Here is a 21018-nt window from a genome sequence, read left to right as displayed (position 1 = left end):
TTGTAGTTTAAATGGGGAGCTGGTACAGATTTTGCAAAAATTGGCTGAAAGAAGGAAGTTGCTAATAAGGAGATCACAACGGCTCTATTAAAATAAAAAAAAATGAGACAAATCGGCTAGGCTGCCGATGTCGAGACAAAAAAAAAAAAACATTATTATAGATTTGAAAAATACAATATAAAAAATACAACAAAAACTATTGAATGAACCAAACCAAAGTCCAAGTGCATTTTTATTGTTTCATCAAATATTGAGCGTTTTTTGTAAATTTTGCTATAAATTATTGAGATGTTATCAAGGCCTTTGAGGACTTGAAATTTCATGCTATCAATGGCCTGAACCGGTGCATTTATTCGGAATTATCAAAGACATTATCTCGTGTGCCTTTTAATAAAATGAGGTGATGAAAATTAGCCGATAAATTCAAAAAGGCTGTGTCAGCTTATAAATCGCTTCTGCTAGGAGCCAAAAAAATCACCTATCATCAAACCTATCAATTCAATTGATGTATGCCAAATTTCGGCAGAACCACTAAGTTGTGGCTAAAACTGTGTTTTCGAATCGCATTTGAAACAAATTCATGAAACACTGCCCGTGTTGGCAGTCGCCCACACCAGCCAACACCTATAACTCCGCCACCCTTCCATTAGGAGATCTGCCATTAAGAAATTATTTTATAAATTTATTTATAGCTTATATGTTTTTTTTTTATTTTTTCCATCCAAAAGGCTTCTTCCATTTTATAAAGAATCAAATTCATTTCATTTGCACTAGTAAGATAAATACCGTTTGTTATTTTAATCATAGTTAACAACTATGGTTAATCACTAGCTAGTGCGCTTACTTTTCAAACAAAAAACTAGACAAGACGACGGTTCTATTAGATTATAAAGAGGATCATTTTCAAATGTGATAGACTCAAAGGTAGGCTTGGCGTCGGCCCAGCTCGGTCAGATAAGAGACCGGCCTTGGCCGGTCCAACATTCAAAAATTGAGTTTAGGCTCGGCACAATTTAATTAAAATATTTTTTTAAAATATAAAATATAATATATATTTTTAATAATAAAATATATATCACTCAATGAAATAAAAATAAATCCAACAAAATCGAGCCCCGTCGAGCCGAACCGGGCTGGCCCGAGCTGATGAGCTGGGGCCCGGGCCCCTTGCCGAGCCTTATTTAAAGGAAGGAATGGCTTGGTGATAGCAGTATGTTAGGAACGAATATGTGGCAACCCGTTAAGGGTAAGGCGTAAGGTAGGAATGTATGGGAAAACCTGAGAACAAAAGCAAAATTGGTTTCAGGGGTTCTATTTTGTGATTATTAGCAAAATGCCTCACATTTCTAAGCAATTTTATTACATGATTTATCTTACTACTCCCCCTTACTTTTGGTAAGAAATAAAATAACATGAGTCACACATAAATAGAAAGCGAATTCTGTAATAAACCATCGCAGGTGGACTGTCATAACATATAACATGCTTTGTGCGAATAAATCTCGAGCCCGAAAAACTCAAAAGTTTAATTTAAATTTTTTTTATTGGCTATGAGACTCACTTGTTTTTCATTTTTGGTATACCAGACCCATAAAGCGCTCCAGACCCACTTATGATTACTGAAGAAAGCACTGAAGTTAAGCCATTCGGTTTCAATTGGGTCGGGTCGGATTCAGGCAAAATCAAATATGCCTTTAAAGCCCTAATCTCAACACATGAAAATTTACACTTTTCATACCTTGTGATATGAATCCATTTTACCTTGTAGAAATGAGGATTTGAGATTTTTACATATGGTTAAAACCTCATATTTGAAGTTGAATTCCAGAAAAGGGGGATAGGGGAGGGTCTTACTTCAAATCCTCCTATATGAGATCTTCAATAATCTCATGCATGTCACTCAACATCTAAGATTTCAGGTAAACAAACACCCCATAAGTTCATGGTTGCAAGGGCAACAGTAAAAATAAATAAATTTTTACTTAATAACGATCAAAATCAGGTTTTTAGAGTGTTTGTGTGTCATCCAAACTGGGTTTTCTTAGTTTTGACAAAATCTAGTTTTGTTGTAAAAAGGAGTGAAAAAAAAACTTGGTTCCCTTTAAGTTATTCAAATACCAAGTTTTGGATGTGTGCAATAAAACCAAAAAAAAGTTTTAAAAACTCATTAAAAAACTTGGTTTTCATAAAACCTAGTACTGAATTAGAGGATGATGTCATCTAAAATTCCACTAATACAAAACTCGTCACGTTTAATTAAGAAGGAAATTTTGATAATATTTAAAAATTAATTTAAGGTAAGCAGAAAGAACCGGTTACCAGCAAAACTAGAACTTCGTATGAAGAAATTAAAAAAATACAAGCCTAGTTTTGAAAACCGTAATAAAATAGGGGCTTCTTATGTAAATTTCTCTAGAACTTCCAAGTAGTCTGCTATGGTCTGAGGTTAGTTCGGTCATTTACTTCAACTTACCATGGCGTCCGCGAGGAGGCGGCACCGTACGTTCACTAAAGATAAGACCCTGTCTTTCTCTCTCTCTTCATGTGTGGCCGCGCCAAGCGAGAGAGAGCGGAGGAGTTGGAGCGACGATGTGCGCACTCCAAGCATCTCTCCTCTGCAGAGCGCCATCGTCCTCGTCCTCGTCAACGCGAACCAGGAAGCTCCTCCCTCCTCCTCTTCACGCCGTCTTCCTCCGTCCGCCGCCGCCGCCTCTGCCTAACTCCCTATCCTTCCCCGCCTCTCGAAGGCACCGACCCTTCCTTATCCTCCGCCTCCGCTGCTTGTGCTCCTCGACGCCACCTGATTCCTTTGGTTCTACTCCCGATGCCGGCGTCGACCCCTTCCCTTTCGATCCGAATCCGCCGCCCGAATTGAGCGACGCGCATGCTGCTCCGGATTCGCTGTTTGGCGACGGGGAAGGTGTGCTCGAGGTTGAAGCGTCCACGGAATCGGGCAGTGTTCGTCAAGCTGCTATTTCGTCCGAGTCCGTCGATGACGCCGTTGCGAGCGAAGGGAAAGCGCCGGTTCTTGTGTTTCTTGGGGGATTGGCTGCCGGCGCGGGAAAGTGGGTTTCGGCTCCCGGTTTCGTGCGGTGGTGGAGTTGGTTGCCGTTCTGGGGGCAGGAGAAGCGGCTCGAGAGGCTTCTTGCGGAGGCGGACGCGAATCCTAAGGACGCGTCCAAGCAGAGTGCGCTTTTGGCGGAGCTCAACAAACACAGGTTGTTTTTTCAGTTTGCTTACTTTCTTATTAGTGGGGTTCCACGTTTCCTTGTTCGAGTCTGCTGGGGTTCTTGACTTGTTTGCTTATGGTGTTTCTGTTACGTAGTTCAATGGTGTTCTTGAGTCTCTTTTTAAAATGAAAACTTTTTATGGGACGTTGCTTCTCTAGCATAAATTGGTCCTATAGTTGGAGAGAGGGTTGTTAGCGGTAAAGAGAAGAGCTTCTGAATATGATCCCCTCTTCCATTAACCATATACCCACTAAGTCGACACCTAAGTTACCCACATTTTATCTATATGTTTTTGGTTCCAGCATGCATTCGTTTCGTTTTTTGCCGTGAATGTATGGTGTTAATTCATTCGTCACTGGAGCATATACAATTTACAAATGTTTTCGGAGGTGGATGCATGTGAAGTTTGCTTATGCTTTGTATCTTCTTCTGTTTGATTTCAGCCCTGAATCTGTTATAAAACGTTTTGAACAAAGAGAGCATGCTGTGGATTCTAAAGCCGTAGCAGAATATCTCCGTGCTCTTGTAGTCACTGATGCTATATCTGAGTATCTTGCAGACGAGAAATCTGGGAAACCTTCCAGCCTTCCTGCATTGGTAGTATTCACCTCAAATTGTCGTGCCTTCTTTGCTTTCTTTGCCATATTGCAGTTGATATAAATCTATACTTCAGGAAATCCAATCAGGAATTGGGGGTGTAATGTCTGGCATCTAAATTGGGGATTATTATTGTGCTCATTAATTGAGCTATGTAGGATATGATACTGTTTCTAAAGCTTTTTTCTGTAAACAGTTGCAGGAATTGAAGCAGCGTGTTTCAGGAAACACAGATGATCCATTCTTGAATCCTGGAATTTCCGAGAGGCAGCCATTGCATGTGGTGATGGTAATGTGCAGGTGTTCTAAACTATGCTGTAGAAGTACATGTATTTTTTATCACACAGAACAATTATTGGAAAAAGATTCTTATTTACCCGTTATAATTATAATGCATCCTTTGTTGACTTTTTTCCTTTTTGTCTATCGTTCAACTAGGTTGATCCCAAGGCACCAAATAAATCTACACGATTTGTTCAAGAGCTTGTCTCTACCATCCTCTTCACAGTTGTTGTTGGACTGATGTGGTACGACATTAATGTTTTTGTGATTTATTGGCTATTAAGTGCTTATGCATGTATGCTGGAGCATACCTGGTCTAATTTCCAAGAGTATTTAAACTTGTTCTTTAAAGCGTACTGATTCAGATGTTCCAAACTGCTTCATGGTTTGTTGTCAAAGTCTTGTTATCATACGATTGATTTCTGTTTCGTAGGCTTTAAGATATGTATTTAATCCTTGTTAGTTGTTACCATATGGTTCATTTTGATTCCTTAGGTTTTTTTGGAAAACTTTCTATTTTCTCCTTTTTTTTTTAATTCTTCAAGATTTGTCTACTCGTGTTTGCTCTGTTCAGATATCTATAAAGTTTCTATATCAGATGCCTTTTTCCCCTCAACTCCAGGTGATCTGGGAGAATAAACTTGATCTTACTGGCTGTGTGCTGCCCTGATACAGTTACTTGAAGGTTTTCTTTTAGTACCTAAAACTATTTTATACCTTTTTTTTTTGTGTATGGGCTTCCACATGTAAGAAACCAATTTTTCCTGTCATTTAGTGCATGAAAGCGTAAATTATTTTAAAAGATAAAAAGAATGATTATAAGAAATTACCTTTTCTGTGAATTATGTTATATGGAAGTGCAAATGCCCTGAAGATCCTTCTGCACACACAGAGTTTATAATCCATATATGTACATCTGTGGTCTGGCTTAATGTTTCTATACTTTTCTTATTTGTTATCTTTACTTGCTGCTTCTTTTTGGGGCAGATATAGGTAAGTTTTGAGGTATCTTTGTCATTGATTTGATACATTATATGCTGTTGGTAGGGTTATGGGTGCAGCTGCTCTTCAAAAATATGTTGGAAGTCTAGGTGGTATAGGTAGTCCTGGCGTTGGCTCTAGTTCTTCATATGCTCCAAAGGAACTAAACAAAGAAATTACGCCAGAGAAGGTAAGCTAAGATGTCGGCTGTGTTTATTTCACTGCAGCGGTATTTTTCGTTAAGGCTTATTGCCTGCTTGAAAATAATATAATAGTTGTGCTTATACTGCAGTTCCTTGTACTGGAGATTCTGTTCCATTGCCATTTTGCAAACTTGATCACTTTGTTTTTATGTTGCTGCGCATAAATTATTTTTATAGCATCTTTTTCTTTGTGCCACTGTTTTCCAACTGAAGCTGGTTTTATTTTTTTAATGGAGTATAGTGGCACAAACTGAGAAAGTGACGAGCTGCAAAAAATAGGTGCATTGACAAGTAGTAACTATGACTTTGAGAAGTCAGTTGATACAATCAGTTTGACCAACTTAACCTGCACATATACACTGACATATCCGTGTGAATGAATCATTATGCCATAATTTTTGTCTTAGTTTCTTTTTTGTTCAGATCTTCTAGATAGATGTATGTGGTTTGTTTTGTAACTTTGTTGAAATAATATTTTGGCTAGTGTTGTGTGAAAGTATTATCTTCAAGACATGATAAGGTTGGGCTGGAATTTTGATGATCTGGAAGTAATATTTTTTTTTTGTGTGAAACTGCTGAGAATTTTGTGGCTACCCATATTGTTATGTGTGAAGTATGCAGTTGGTATATGCTGTGTTATGATATTATTGAATGTTATATTGGTATGTGTATGGGATGCTATTGTAAGATACACATTCTCAAGTGTCTGTATATTCCTAAGCATGTCTCACCTTTAATCTCTTACTTTCATTACATATATGAAGGCATATGCAGACATTTTTATGTACAAGAGGGTTCCCATATATGCTATATTGTATTTATGTTCAAATTATCACATGTTTTGTCCTTTACTAAAATTCACCTGTTCATTTGCAGAATGTTAAAACCTTTAAGGATGTTAAAGGATGTGATGATGCAAAACATGAACTTGAGGAAGTTGTTGAATACTTAAAAAATCCATCTAAATTTACTCGCCTTGGAGGCAAGTTACCTAAGGTATGGTGAAATCCTTGACATTCATAAATCCCTGTCTTAGTCTGCAGTTTCTGTTTGGTCTTGGTGTTCGGCAACTGCTTGTGGCATGGTCTTGCTCATGTATGTGTGTTCATAGATTTGTATAATTTTCTATGCTTCACGAGAAGCAACCTTGGAAGTTTGATTTTGAAATAATCAAATAATCAATGTTAGGTGGGCCAAATTTATCAGTTGAATGCTAGGTCAAATTCATATAACTAAGAATTCTAGATTCAAATCTTATAAGGTTGACCGCTAACTTCTTCTGGAAAAGCAAGGTTTTGAAATATTGCTTGTGGATTTGACCCAGAGTGAGTTGACTTGTGGCTTGGTTAGGGCAGCTTGGTGTTGCCAGGTCATAGCATCTTTGTGTTTAATTTTGTTGTTTTTCAGTGCATTATATTACAAATGTATGATGTCTACCATAATGTGTATGTGTCTTGAAAGTGGAGCTTCTAGTAATATATTATTATATTTATCATGCTTATATTACTACCATATGATATAATTTTCTATATGATATAGAAGCAGAAATTTGTAAAATGCTTAGTTATATTATTTACTGCACAGAAATTATTTAGTTCATTTCATCAAAAGCTTGGATGCGTAAATTAACTATTAGATTATGAGAAAGCTATGAGATCTCAATTATTGCAATTGATCCTTTTCTATTGAGACCTTCCTGTAAGAGAAAGTTTTGATCTTGTAGGGTATTCTTTTGACTGGAGCTCCTGGAACTGGAAAAACTCTTCTTGCAAAGGTATGGGAATAAAGCTCTTTGCTAGTCTGTTATTTTAACATGCTCTTAACATGAAAGTATGTGTTGGCTGATGTAAACAATTGAAGCACATGGGTTCCTCTTAACTGAATCTGTTTATTGTTTACTAGATACACTAATTGATTCATGGCCATGCCCACAAGAATTGGTTAATAGAAGTCACTGGGAAATAGCTGCTTCCTATGCCAACTTGCAAAATGGGTCATACGGCCTTCCACAATTTGATGACAATGTGGATGTTTAATTATGGGCTTGACATGACAAGCAGGGATATATAGTTATATAACTTGACTGCTTTCCAGGCACGTAGATATGGACATGGTGCTGTGCATATACTCAAAAAACTAGGTCATGGATCCTTACAAGGCCTAGGTGGGATTATCAGTCATAGTCACTATAAAATGAAAAAGTAATAATAAACTGGGAAATAATAGTCAACTGTCCAAATCAATGGTACCGTATTTGCTTTTGTGAAAAGATTGCGTAGTTCTGTGACTTCTGTCATAATCCTGACTATACGAAGCACATTTGATATTGAAAATTTTCAAATATTTGCATTAATAATCAAAATGTCATAATTGGTGGAGCATAATGCGAAGGTTTAAAATCCCTATACCTATCTGACCTAGCCAGACCAGTCGAGAGCAAGCTCTTATCAACTCATGAGGTTGGACCATCTGTTTTCTTGTCAACTTGGTGGAGTAGGCACCTAGATTCTTGTTTCAACCACATAGGGTTGCATCGAGTTGTTTGACAAAGGGTCAACCCTGGTTATGCTTTTGAGAATGAGGATATTAGGCTGTTAGCCCTCCACTTTCAAGCTCTGTTTCCTGTAGCGAAGATTGCCAATCTTCATCTTAAGCATTTCAGAAGGCCCAGGATAGTGGGTTTGCCTCCTAGCTAGTATTTTCTACATCTTCAGTGAATCAGCCTTTTCACTTTCACATGTCCCCCCCTTTCCATGTCTATTTTTAGGTGAAAATGCTGTTATTTTAGTTTACGATTTTTCAGGATTATGGCTTGTTTTATTGTATCTTTTTGACCGTACTGCCAAATGCTTAAGAACAATTCCAATTTCCAAGATTCTAGACATGGATAGTGGAATAAAGTATGTTTCAGAATCTTAGAGTTCATGTTACTAAGCCCCTCATTTCATGTTATGATAACCCTCTGGATATGAAGTAGCTGAGGAAAAAGAAACACGTTATTAGTAGTTACTCAGCCTTAACATATGAGATTAATGTTTGTAAAAGTTACCGATCAAGAATAGTTCTGGTGGTCATGTCCACATATCAAGTTTAGGTAGGCAGCTTGAAAGTTAAGATCTTGGGCTGGGGATGTATATGTGTTGGAATTTTCCCTTCATAGACAGGGTTATAAATATTATGATCCTATTTTGAGTAAGAGGCGTGAGGTATCTCTTTATAGATATCATCTATCAAGAATGCCTCATTATAAGAAAGACAAGATGGAGGGCCAGCGGGTTTATAATTCCTACAGCTTTCACACACCATATTTGTCAAAAGTTCCTCTGCAGGAATGGTACTGTGTTCATAGATAGATCTGAAATTGTTCAAACTTAAGATTTGGTTGGACGTAATTGTATTTTCCTCATTCCTAACGAATATTCAGATCAGGAATGAGATCCATGGTTCTTTTAACCTTTCATATGGGGCCTAGCAAGCATTTATTGACAAAGAATCTTTAACGGTTTCCAAGAATGTCACTTTAACTGTTGCTGTGAATGTATGAAAGCTATTGAAGATTCCACAAAGAGAGGCAATAATAATACAAAAGATGGACACACTTGAATGCATTTCCTTCATAAACTGTTAAAGCATCCAACGGTTCTGCTGCATTGTTCATGTCCACCTGACCCCTGTTTTGGGCACAACAATGGTAGCATTTTCCCCTAGTTGTTGCCTAGCAAAATCTCCTTCGCAACTGTAGATACGAGTGTTTATGTTGTCAACCTTGTAAATTAAACTTATCATGATTGATAACCCACTTGACCACCTTTATTTATGTTTCTAAATCTTGCTTTCTGAAGCCTTTGTTATGTATACATTTTGCACTTTCAAGTGAAAATTTCTGAAGTAGAATTCCTATGCCTTTCTCACACATTATGAAGAACTATTTTTTCATTCTTATTATTTTTATGATGGTGGATCTTGGTTCCTTCAGGCTATTGCTGGAGAAGCTGGAGTCCCTTTTTTCTACCGTGCAGGTTCTGAGTTTGAAGAAATGTAAGATCCTTCTGTAACCTACATTTGGATGTAGACTGCATGTCATATATTTTTTTTGAGCATATAGTTGTCTCTTCATGTCAACTGGTGAATGATTGCAAAATAGTATGGTGTGGTTCTGTGCATCCAAAACAGTTTTCATTTGGTTTTTTGATGAATGTATGCACCTATTTTAGGTGGTTGCAACGGTATCTCATATTGTTTTGTTTATTTAATTCTTTTAGAAAACTTTTTTGGAGGATCCTTATTCTTATGATCTTTATTTCTACAGCTAGAGTCATTTAGGCTACTGTGATCCTTACAGTTCGTCAAGTTAAAAATCTCAACTGATTTATGGGTTTAGTTAGCTTGGAATTTTAGATTTTCATCTGCTGATACCTTAACGCAAAAAATCCTAACTAGTTGATTCAATCAGTTGCCATCTGGCCTCTGTTGTCAAACCAGCAATTAGTTGGTCAGACTAGTCAACTAGTCATTGGGCAGCTAACTTTTATATATATATATATATATATATATATATATATATATATCTGTGTGTGTGTGTGTGTGTGTGTGTGTCCCTTTATAATCAATCTTAGGGTGGGGAGGATGGTTGTGCAGAGGCAAAAAGTGGGAAAATGAAATATGTTTCTTTATTTACTTCTATGTACATAAATGTTTTTTTTTTTTTTTTAAATTCTTAGGCGATTGGCACCAACTTGGACTGGATAGTCCTGACTGCTTTTTTTAGGGTCTTGAGCAAGTTGTGTCTGACTTGAAATTTTGAAATTTATACTGATATTGGTATATGGCAAATTTAGGGGGAATACTGTGGGGCGTGGGCTCTAGGGAGCATCCTGGCTTCAATTGAAGTCAGGTAAAATAGGATTTACATTCCCAGTTTTCATGACACAATGGTACTTATTTTCCTTCAGAAGTTATGAATGCTGCAAAATCAGCTACTTTTATCATGTGGCTGTAGTATTGATGCCTTCATGTGAAATTACAATCCAATCATATGAAATGAACATGTGATACTTGGAGCAGTGGAGATAGTATGTCCTGACCTCTGGTGCAACATTTCCTCTTTCTAGATTGTTATCATCTGGTCAAGCATGTTTGGAATTGGATTGATGTCAAGTTATCCATTAATTACACAGCTAATGTCAATAAATTGTGTTATTGCACATGCTCTTCAGAATTGGAAAATTTGGTGCTTTCTTACCTGTGTTCACTATGATATACTGTTATGATCGTGAAATGACACACAGATAAATGAATTATTTTTTGAAGTTGCCTGTTTTTACAATTCCAATATTGTCATTGTGCATCAGGTTTGTTGGAGTTGGTGCTCGGCGTGTACGATCATTATTTCAAGCTGCTAAAAAAAAGGTTGTATGATTTACACAACTCCATTCCATTTTTTTTTAGTTAAAGAAAGCTGTTGATGACTAAATCATCAGTGAAATGCAAAAAATTATGAGCAAACTTCCAGATTAGCTGAACCAACAGGCTTTTACCTCTTGAAAAAATCATGCTAGGCAATTGTGCAGCTTTGGAACCACCAGTTACTAATATTTGCGACATCAGCCAGTGAGCTGTGCACCCAATTTCCTTTTCAATGTTTTCACGGGTCTTGATCTTGCCAATATCAACTGGAAAATTATGTTGGCTAAGGTGCCACATTTGCATCAACCATTCCTTCATCAAGTAGGATTGCGACTTGCTAGTTGCAGCCTGCATCATCTGCTGACTTTGTAGAATTGAGTCCCATGCAACACGGGATTGAATAGTATGATGCTCACTCTTAAATAATCACCTGGATTGCTTTGTAGTTTGTATACAGTCAGATTGACTCGTGCATTGAGTAGGTTCAGCCAGCATGTGTTCATGTTGGCTCAGTTGGCATGTGGATTGTAGCTCCATGTTTGGGCCATGACATGTTGAAGGGTTTATGATATCATATACAGGTGAATAATAGCATAGACTGTATCTTCTAAGTTATAATACAATAAAGTTCGATGTCATACAAACAATGCACATAGTCGTGGGTTTTTGTGCATGCGTTCAAGCATGCAGACATGTATGTGAATGTACTCATGGTTGTTTCTCACTGGCAATGATAGCTTATGTTGGCAAAGAACTGGTTTGTGGTTAATTTATTTTGTCATCTGGAAGAAATAATTGTTTGCCACCTGTGACACTGGCTTTAAGTGTGTGGTATGGTTTATAACTGAGAGAAGGCCCAACCCTGTTTACAGTTTCATGCAGGAGTTTACATTTCTCATTTGAGCTACATGGTAGTTTCAAACGGAGATATATTATTGGGGTTATTGCTTGTGTTAGAATGAAATCGGGCTTCAGCTAAATGTCTGGGTTAGGTTGTACTTTGTAGGTCACTGGTTGCTCCTTTTGAAATGTAGTGGCTGTCATACAAGTCAGGTTCTGATGCCATTTGAAACCTCTCCTTATTTTGACATCTAATAGTGACATAACCTTCGTTTATCTGTTTCCTGTTATCTTTATAGGCACCTTGCATCATCTTCATCGATGAAATAGATGCAGTTGGTTCCACCAGGAAACAGTGGGAAGGCCATACAAAGAAAACGTTGCATCAGTTGCTTGTCGAAATGGATGGATTTGAGCAAAATGAGGTATGCATTTGCTCGAGAAGCTTGAGATGGAAGTTTTTTTTTAATTAGTTTATTACTTTATTATTCATACCCTGAAGGTAGCATCTTCTGTAGGGAATAATATTGATGGCAGCTACAAACTTGCCAGACATTCTTGATCCTGCTTTAACGAGACCTGGTAGATTTGACAGGCATGTAAGTTCTTTTTTGGGTGCTTTGGCCACCTTTGGTCGCTTCGTCTTCAACATGATATGAGAAACCGTCAAGGGCATGTATTTTCTGGATTTCTTCTTCTCAAATGTCGTTTCATTCATGATGCTTTTATTACTGTTTGTGCATATTGCGTGCTGGGTGGATAATGTAAATGTGATTTTGAACTTTAATTTGCAGTTTTGTTTGTAAGACTGTTCAGCTTTCATAATTTTTTATAACTTTATAACATGCAATGGAATTTCGCATATTTTAGATGATTAAGCTTTTCAAATATATTTCCTTGTCTCGAAGGACACAAGGATGTTAGGATAGATTGACAAAGTTAGATTCATGCATACCAGGTCATGAATTTTGTTTAGGGGGAGTCATGCTGTCCTAAATACTATGACTTGCAGGTGCAAGTCTTGTGACATGGGTGCAGCAGATGTTTTAAAGAGTTAATGTGACTTAGCTTAAATATGACATTTTTCTTGCATGAAATGATATCTATCATGATTTTTTTTTAATGTGGATTACCAATAGAACCATGCACCCATTTGCAAAACTATTTTACATGAAACAGTATATACTATATACATGTGCCACATTTAGTACCATTGGCAAATGTTGGATGTAAGTGCAGAGATCAAGTTTAATATCGTGACTAGTGGTATTTGGGATTGTGCATACATGTCCTTCATTGGTTTTTTCTCCCTTTTTTTCCTCACTATTTATTTCTGTAAGATGCTTGAGGAAAATGATGTGCTTACTTAATGTTTACTTTTTCCAGATTGTTGTTCCTAATCCAGATGTGAAGGGCAGGCAAGAGATTTTAGAGCTGTATTTGCAAGACAAGCCTTTAGCCGACAATGTGGATCTAAAAGCACTTGCACGAGGCACACCTGGATTCAATGGGGCAGGTAATATCCTCTGATTCTCCTTCAAGCTGTATAATTTTACTCTGATTCTTTGGAAATCCACATGTTCCTGTTGTAGAAGACTGTGATCTGCTGATACATTCATAAAATTTAAAGTGTTTGGGTTGCCTTCTTGAAATTTTGGCTCATGCTAATATCGTAACTCATAATTTTTACTGTATTATTTCGACTGCAGATTTGGCCAACCTTGTCAACATTGCTGCCATTAAGGCTGCTGTTGAAGGTGTTGAGAAATTAAGCAGTGCACAATTGGAATTTGCTAAGGATAGAATAATTATGGGTACTGAACGCAAAACAATGTTCATATCAGAGGAATCTAAAAAGGTGCCCATTCTGTTTTGGACTTTATCTACCCAATTTAATGGTTTTGTTCTAGTCAATAGTAGTCAATGGTAATGTTGATGCTTTATTCAGCTAACAGCTTACCATGAAAGTGGTCATGCTATCGTTGCATTTAACACTGATGGAGCACACCCAATACATAAGGCAACTATCATGCCCAGAGGCTCAGCTCTAGGAATGGTCACCCAGCTTCCATCCAGTGATGAGACGTCAATCAGCAAGAAACAGTTGTTGGCCCGACTTGATGTTTGTATGGGCGGTAGAGTTGCAGAAGAGCTAATTTTTGGTCCTGAACACATTACAACTGGTGCTAGTAGTGACTTGCATAGTGCTACTGAGCTTGCCCACTATATGGTGATTATGTTTCCTGAATTTGCTTCGAGCCAAAATGCTATTACCTACAAGATTTTATGTTGCTTGCTGCATGAGTTAATCTTTTCATCGATCTTTAGGTGTCAAGTTGTGGTATGAGTGATGCAATTGGGCCTGTATATGTTCAAGATCGCCCAGGTTCAGAGATGCAATCACGAATTGATGCAGAGGTATGAGCCAGTCAGAATACGTGGTAACATTCATAGATTTTATAATGATTATTGTGTGATGTGCTACATGTGTGATTCTTGCAGGTGATGAAGCTCATAAAAGAAGCATATGACCGTGTTAAGATTCTGTTGAAGAAGGTTTGCTATGACATTAGTTTTCTGAAATTTTACCTTTCTACTTTCATTTGCCTTTCTCAAGAAGTAAGCTTGACAGAATCACGCTGAAGTACCTGTTTTTCACCTTTATGTTTCCTTTTCCTTTATACATCTTTTGGTTGCTGAATCCTACGCTCTTTTTGCAGCATGAAAGTGCATTGCATGCATTGGCAAATGCACTTCTTGAATATGAGACATTGACTGCACAAGACATCAAGAAGATTCTCAATCCTTACCGAGAAGTGCGGCCAAGTGAAGATGCAAAAGATATCATTGATGCTTACCAAGGTCAAGTTTCGGAAGGACAAGAGGAGCTTGAGATCAGTTAACACTTGCAGCCTCTCCAGCCATATAGTGTACAGTATTATGGCAATTATGCTGGAAAAATTGTACGATATAAAATATTTCATCTAGGTTTTTACTATTGGAATGGCATTCATATTTATGAGCATTTTTTAAACGGGCAAGAAATTTTACCTAAGATACAAAACGAGAGACCTTGTCGTCAGCCGTGGAGGTGCGGTATGGCTCCAGCGATTTTGCTTCTCTCTGCTTCAGCAGTATTTTGTGGTCGATAGTTTTGGTTCTCTGCTGGCACACTTTTGTGTTTAACCATGATGCCTTGTTTCTTTATGGAACATAACTCTGTAAAAGGAAGACACTCTAATATAACAATGCTACTTCTCTTTGAAATGTTAAAATCTCGAATTTGTACTGTGGAACTTTACAGTTTTCTGGTGTTGCAGGACAACAATGAGAAATGCAACACCTTTGGGTCACGCTTCTGGGTACAACCAGTGTATTTGCTTTGTGGTTTGACCAACAGCATAAAAACGTTGGGCTAAGATGTCTTATATACATTATGTTTGGGCAACTGTCAAGCTTCAACAAACTGCTTTTGCCGAAATGGTGGGGACTTGTAGGTATGGAGGTATTGATATGCCACAGTCATGGTTCCCAACGATGAACAGTGAATGGTTGTAATCAGTGTCCGGAGTCTTGTTGAACCAATTTACCTGGCTACATGATACGTTAACTAAAAACACACAAATATTTATTCATATGTAAATATATTTTATATTGGAAAAATGAAGCTGCCACAACCCGGTAATGCACCAACTCGATCGGAGAGCCGCCAGCTGACAAGTTCTTGGTCGAGCTCGAGTCGCCGTGCTCACAAGAAGCTATTTCCTCTTCAGAAAGATTTAGTTTTGTGCGTGGCATATGGATACTCTGTCTAACAAAAATCATTACTTCAAAAAGAAACGATCGAGAAGTACTGGTTTTTCTAAAAAAAGACTGTCTGTAACGACCACTGTCGAGAATTGAATAAGTATTCCACATGCAATCAGCTTTTGAAGCAACAATACACACATTCCGGTTCCAAAAAAAATGTGTGTCACCGCTTACTTTTATCTGGCATACGTTCTATTTTAGCTAACTAAATATAAAATATTCGAACATGAGGACGCTTTTACTTCTCTAAGCGTGCTTTTATTAGATATTGATAAAAATTATTGTTCTCAATCTGGTCTGTAGGTAGATCAATCAAATTAGGAACTCCCCCCACAAAACCTGAGGAACTATTTTTCGATTATTAAATGCCATCTCTTCTCTCTCTTTATATATATATATATATATATATATATATATATATATATATATATATATATATATATATATATAATGTTTTAATTCAAGTTGTTTTTGTAAAAGATTTAATTTTTTATAAGAGCATTTTATTTTTTATTGTAAAAAACATTATTAAAGTAAAAAAAGACTAACTTAATGCATGTTCCACATTAAATCACTCTTAAGATCATATACATAGAAAACACCTAATAATTATTTTTAGTAGGTCTGATTTTTGTCTCATCTAAATGTTCTCATATTTATAATATATATAGGATTTATAGGTTTCTTCAGCCTTTAATGATACACTGTTTGATGCATTGCATCATGAAGTGTGTTTAACAACACCAATAAGTGTGTTGGCCGAAGCTCAAGATGGCTGAAACATTTCAGCTCATATATATATATATATATATATATATATATATATATATATATATATATATATATATATATATATATATATATATATATATATATATATATATAGAGAGAGAGAGAGAGAGAGAGAGAGAGAGAGAGAGAACTTATTTCTTTCAAATAGTGGTGGGCAACTAAGGAGTCTGTCAAGTGTCAACCATTGACAAGCAGACAGTAAGGAAGAAGAGAAAAACAGATTGAAGATGAAAGAAGAATGACGAAGGAGGGAAATAGGAACGGGCAAACAGGGCTTCACGTCCTCCGAGTAGTGCAGTTCACGTCGAAGAACGTTTGCCAACCCAGCCTCTCCTCCTCACACCACAGATAAAATCCTCCATCCACGTTCTTGATCACCACCAACGTTAAAAGCCATCGGCTGGCGGCCTCCATCTTCTGACCTTCCACCCCTTCCGTCTTCCGCCACCACCTCGACTATCTTCCTCCTCTTCCGGAATGGGGACGAGCGCTGTTCTTCTTCTTCTTCTCTTCTGCTCCACGTTGGTGGCAGCGAGGAACCACCAGATTCCGCCCGAGGAGTTTGGCATCAGGTTCTACGACAAGAAGTGCCCCAAATTCGAGGCCATCGTTCAGAAGAGGGTCAAGGCCTGGGTGCAGTCTGATCCCTCCCTTGCCGCCAGCCTCATCGAGCTCCACTTCCACGACTGCTACGTCAGGGTAGAACTCCTGAACAGGCCAAAGCTTTCTTCATTCTGCTGTCGATTGTTATAGCCAATCTCTTTATTTTTATCTCTCCCTACTTAAACAAGCGTTTCATGTTATTTTCTTTATACAAGCCTCTCTTTTGCTGATAAAGATCTTTTTCAAGTCGAATCATATCGTTTAGAACGTGTGGGACTTATACTTTTCAAATATGAAACTATGTTGGCCCAAAAAAAGGAAAAAAATACAACATTTTTTGAAATATGATAAAAAATTTATTTTTTGTTCTTTCCTCATTAATCTGCTGTTGTTTCAGGGCTGTGATGCTTCAATCCTTTTGAGTCATCCTGGAAGCGAGCGGGAAGCGCCTCAAAGCAGGAACCTGAGAGGATTTCAAGTGATAGATGACATCAAAGAGGATCTTGAAAGGGCATGCCCCGGGATAGTCTCCTGCGCCGATATATTGGCGGCTGCTGCCCGAGAAGCAACAACCAAGGTAGGAATATAAACAGTCTAAATGAATATGGTTTTTAGATTTTGGTTTCTTCTGCAGAGTGGAGGTAAAAACGGCATCATTTATAATAAAAAAACACCATTTTTACTAAATTACGTGGTAATCACGTTAAAACTTTTGTTCTTGAATAAATGCACTGGCTATTTTGAATCGTTAATCAAAGATACCAGTTTAATGTGACTCAAACTGAAAGATTTGAAGTTATTTTCATGTTTGTTAGTTCGCATTAGCTTCTTTTACTACGCCTAACAAAAAATAATGCTTGTCTGACTATACCCAAGCTATTTAAGCTAACATTTCTAAAATAATGCAAAAAGCCAAGTTACATAAGTTGACTCTATTTCTTGTATCAAATTTCAGGAATTTATTATGCGTTAAAAATTTTCACTAATCTCTTTAGGTAATCAGGATTAGTATAATATACTTGCGTTCTCTTGATCAACTCAGTCATTGATTCAGATGCGGTACTCATAAATTAGACACTTGAACAATTTTGAGAAATTCTAAAACAGCATTTCAGTACTAAAGAAATACATTTTTAATTAATTGTTAAAAAGTATCTTTTTTAATATATTTCTTGGATGGTGCAGACTGGAGGACCTTTCTGGGAGGTGGAATATGGTAGGAAGGACGGCAATATCTCCGTGGCTAGCGAAGCAGCGGTCGTACCCGTGGGCCGAGAAAACGTCACTTACCTCGTTGAGTTCTATCAGGAGCTGGGACTCAACATTCTTGACCTTGTTACTCTCTCAGGTATAACTGTTCACCTTGTTTGAAATTTTGATCCTTTTGTTGCACATTTGCACCGAGACAGTTTAGCTGCAGATGAAAAAAGTTGAAAAAAAAAAAACAATGGCTTATGAATAATTACTACGAAGTATATTACACAATCACTAGAAAAAGTGACACCGTGACAGCGGCGACTGAGCGGCACATGCCTGATGTTGCCAGTTCTTAAGTCGTGATAAGGAGTGCACATCATGTCACTTGATGCTGTAGATTAGCAATGTAAATCATCATTAGGTTCTTGGTTAATGTAGTTTCATAACAATATCTACGAGTTTCTAGATTGCCAATAATGTCCAGTCAGATAAAACATGCAGTGTTGTGATAGATATCTTTTATATGAAATAGTTGTTTGGCAGCAGCAACACTCAATATATATATGAGATACCCATCAGAACACTTGATGTTTGGTCTTTGACGAGACTTTTATCATTATATAAACTTGTAGATATTGTTGTGAAATTATGTTAATATAAATTTAACATAATTTTTTAATAGATTCATGAGACATAATTGATGTAAACTCCTGAAACAAGGAGCAGTTTGTATTGTCAATCTCTCAAAAACGTGTTGATGGATTGATGCGACTGAAAAGTAGCAGGTTGTGCTGTCAATCGGTCAAAACATGTTAATGGATGACTTGGCACTTAAGATAAAAAGTGTAGAGTCCGAAATTGATTCATAAGTTGTTAATGGAATTGAAGTTCCCAAACAATTTATCCTTACACCCTAGTGGAGTTAAGTGATATGTTTTTCTGATGGTGTAAACCTAAATTATATCCAAAAATTATATCTGAATTTTTTATAAACCACCGTGTGTTTATACGATGCAGAAGAACTCTTTATTCAATTGAATGTTATGATGATGTTGAGGCTTTCCAGCTTGGCATACTGGTTAGGACCAGCGATTGGTCAAAATCCAGCACTTGGTTTGATTTATGTGAACCGTGAACGTCACCTGCCCAAGCCAATGCAGCCCTTGATCTTAGGAGAAACGGAAAAAATGAAGAGCCTTAGGGGGTGTTTGATTATTGGATTTGATGTAGATCTAACATGACTTGCTTATGTTGATGTGGCAAAAGTTTGACGGTAAAAATTCATGGTTCACCAAACTAAGAATTTTGAACCTGACATGACATAAAAATCCACACTTAAAATCCTTAGTTTACTCTTTTATATATAGAAAATGTATGATTTAAGATCAGAGGAAGAGTCTGATCTTAAATCCATGGTCACAAATCATAAGGATTCAAAATCAGGGGCAGTAGTCCAACCGCCTCCTTTGCTTCTCATTCAGAACCATGAAGCCCGAAAGCGGAGTTCTTTGGGAAAACTTTTCCCACAAACACGACTCTAAACCGGCAATTATCTCCCAAGGGCAGCAAAATGAGACAAGGTTCTATTGCTTCCCCCACGATATTTCAGGATCACCCACTTTTTCTCCTTGGTTCATTCGGATGAAAAAGAACAAGAACAATGGTGGCGGTGATGATTGTTGTTTATTGTTTGGATTGAGATGTGATGGTGAGTGAGTAAATCCCCATGTTTGGTGTCATATCAGGTGTTCATACGATCGGGCAGGCGACATGCGACCAGGTGAAGTTCAGGCTCGGAGACTTCGAGGGGACGGGGAAGCCAGACCCGAGCATCGACCCCCGCTACCTGAACTTCCTGCAGAGGAAGTGCAAGTGGGGAGGCGCCAAGGTCGACTTCGACCCCATCACCCCGCACAAGTTCGATAACGCCCACTTCATCAACCTGCAGAGGAGGATGGGCCTGCTTCTTTCCGACCAGCTGCTGCAGTCCGACCCCAGGACCAGGCCCCTTGTCGCCTCCTTCGCCGCCAACAACAAGCTCTTCTTCCACCAGTTCGCCGTTTCCATGGAGAATCTCGGCGACACCCAGGTGCTCACCGGCACCGACGAGGGCGAGATCAGGAAGAAGTGCAGCTGTGTCAACACCAACTGAGGAAGGAAGGAGACAACAGGAGCCTTGCCCTTTTCTTGTAGAGATCCGCGTGTGATTATATGGTTTGCTACCACCCATTAAGAAAAGCGAGAGAAAGAAAATGTCTGCTCATGTGTAACTCCTTATGCAGTTCTCTTTTCACTGTTTTTCTCCATTTGTTGAATAATGTTTGGATGTAAGTGAATCTTTTTTTTTTTCCTTTGTAGAACAAGTGAAAAGAATTTGTTGTTAAAAGTGTTTGGGACCAATTGTAAGTAAAGACTGTACGGGTGGTGCTTCTAAAATTTCAATGTTTTAAGTTGTTATGGGCAGATTTTGCAGTATAAACATGATACGTTACATCTTTATAGGTTCTTGGGACGTGGGAGGCCATTACTGGAAACCCAAAGCTGGTCACCTCATTTTTCTGGTATTTTTTAGATATGGGTCCAATGTCTGCAGACGAACGAATAAGGGCCTACTCTTGACTGTTAGGTTTAGCTAAAATTTGGTTTACGTTGAGCGAAATGGGAGCTGCTTCTCTTTTTATTAGTTTAAAAGGACAATAGGGAAAACCATGTTTCAAGCTAGAGAAACTTGTAAGACCGCAAGAACCAATGGGCATGAAATGTCAACATTTTGATAATTAGAAAAATCCTTTTTTTGTTATTACCAACTTAACCGTATAAATCACATCTATATGGTCAAATTAAAAGAGAACAACTCAACTCGCAGGGTACTTGCAGAGTCTCGAACACAAGCTTTTACAGTTCCCAACTGGTGAAAATGCAAACCCACATGCGGCGACAGGAGTGCTTTAGTTCAGTAAAGATCAGCCCAAGTGCCCAAAGCTAGACAATTAATGAATAAAGCCAAATTTTAGAATCATGGCTTTAGAAACATTTTTTTTAAGTCAACTTTAAGATTAAAAAGGAGATGGTGGGGC

The 21018-nt window shown here is 37.7% G+C and overlaps 2 protein-coding genes across 2 annotated transcripts; both read left to right on the top strand.

Annotated features, from left to right (window-relative positions):
• The first annotated feature begins 2528 nt into the window (after positions 1 to 2528).
• Positions 2529 to 14835, top strand: LOC116260361 (ATP-dependent zinc metalloprotease FTSH 9, chloroplastic/mitochondrial). Its single transcript, XM_031638654.2, has 17 exons — positions 2529 to 3218; positions 3674 to 3827; positions 4024 to 4116; positions 4266 to 4354; positions 5157 to 5280; positions 6170 to 6289; positions 7017 to 7067; positions 9270 to 9331; positions 10645 to 10702; positions 11839 to 11964; positions 12058 to 12138; positions 12926 to 13055; positions 13249 to 13397; positions 13488 to 13769; positions 13868 to 13957; positions 14042 to 14095; positions 14260 to 14835. Exons 1-17 carry the CDS (start codon positions 2590 to 2592, stop codon positions 14440 to 14442), a joined length of 2475 nt encoding a protein of 824 aa, XP_031494514.1. The 5' UTR covers positions 2529 to 2589; the 3' UTR covers positions 14443 to 14835.
• A 1437-nt stretch (positions 14836 to 16272) lies between these two features.
• LOC116261030 (peroxidase 7-like) lies at positions 16273 to 20272 on the top strand. The gene is made up of 4 exons (XM_031639605.2): positions 16273 to 16840; positions 17142 to 17321; positions 17930 to 18092; positions 19687 to 20272. Exons 1-4 carry the CDS (start codon positions 16619 to 16621, stop codon positions 20091 to 20093), a joined length of 972 nt encoding a protein of 323 aa, XP_031495465.1. The 5' UTR covers positions 16273 to 16618; the 3' UTR covers positions 20094 to 20272.
• The last annotated feature ends 746 nt before the right edge of the window (positions 20273 to 21018 follow it).

The sequence above is a fragment of the Nymphaea colorata genome, chromosome 9 (assembly GCF_008831285.2).
Source record: "Nymphaea colorata isolate Beijing-Zhang1983 chromosome 9, ASM883128v2, whole genome shotgun sequence".
NCBI classification, from domain to species: domain Eukaryota; kingdom Viridiplantae; phylum Streptophyta; class Magnoliopsida; order Nymphaeales; family Nymphaeaceae; genus Nymphaea; species Nymphaea colorata.
Note: the sequence above shows the minus strand (reverse complement) of the source record. Positions and strands in the feature narration are given on the sequence as shown.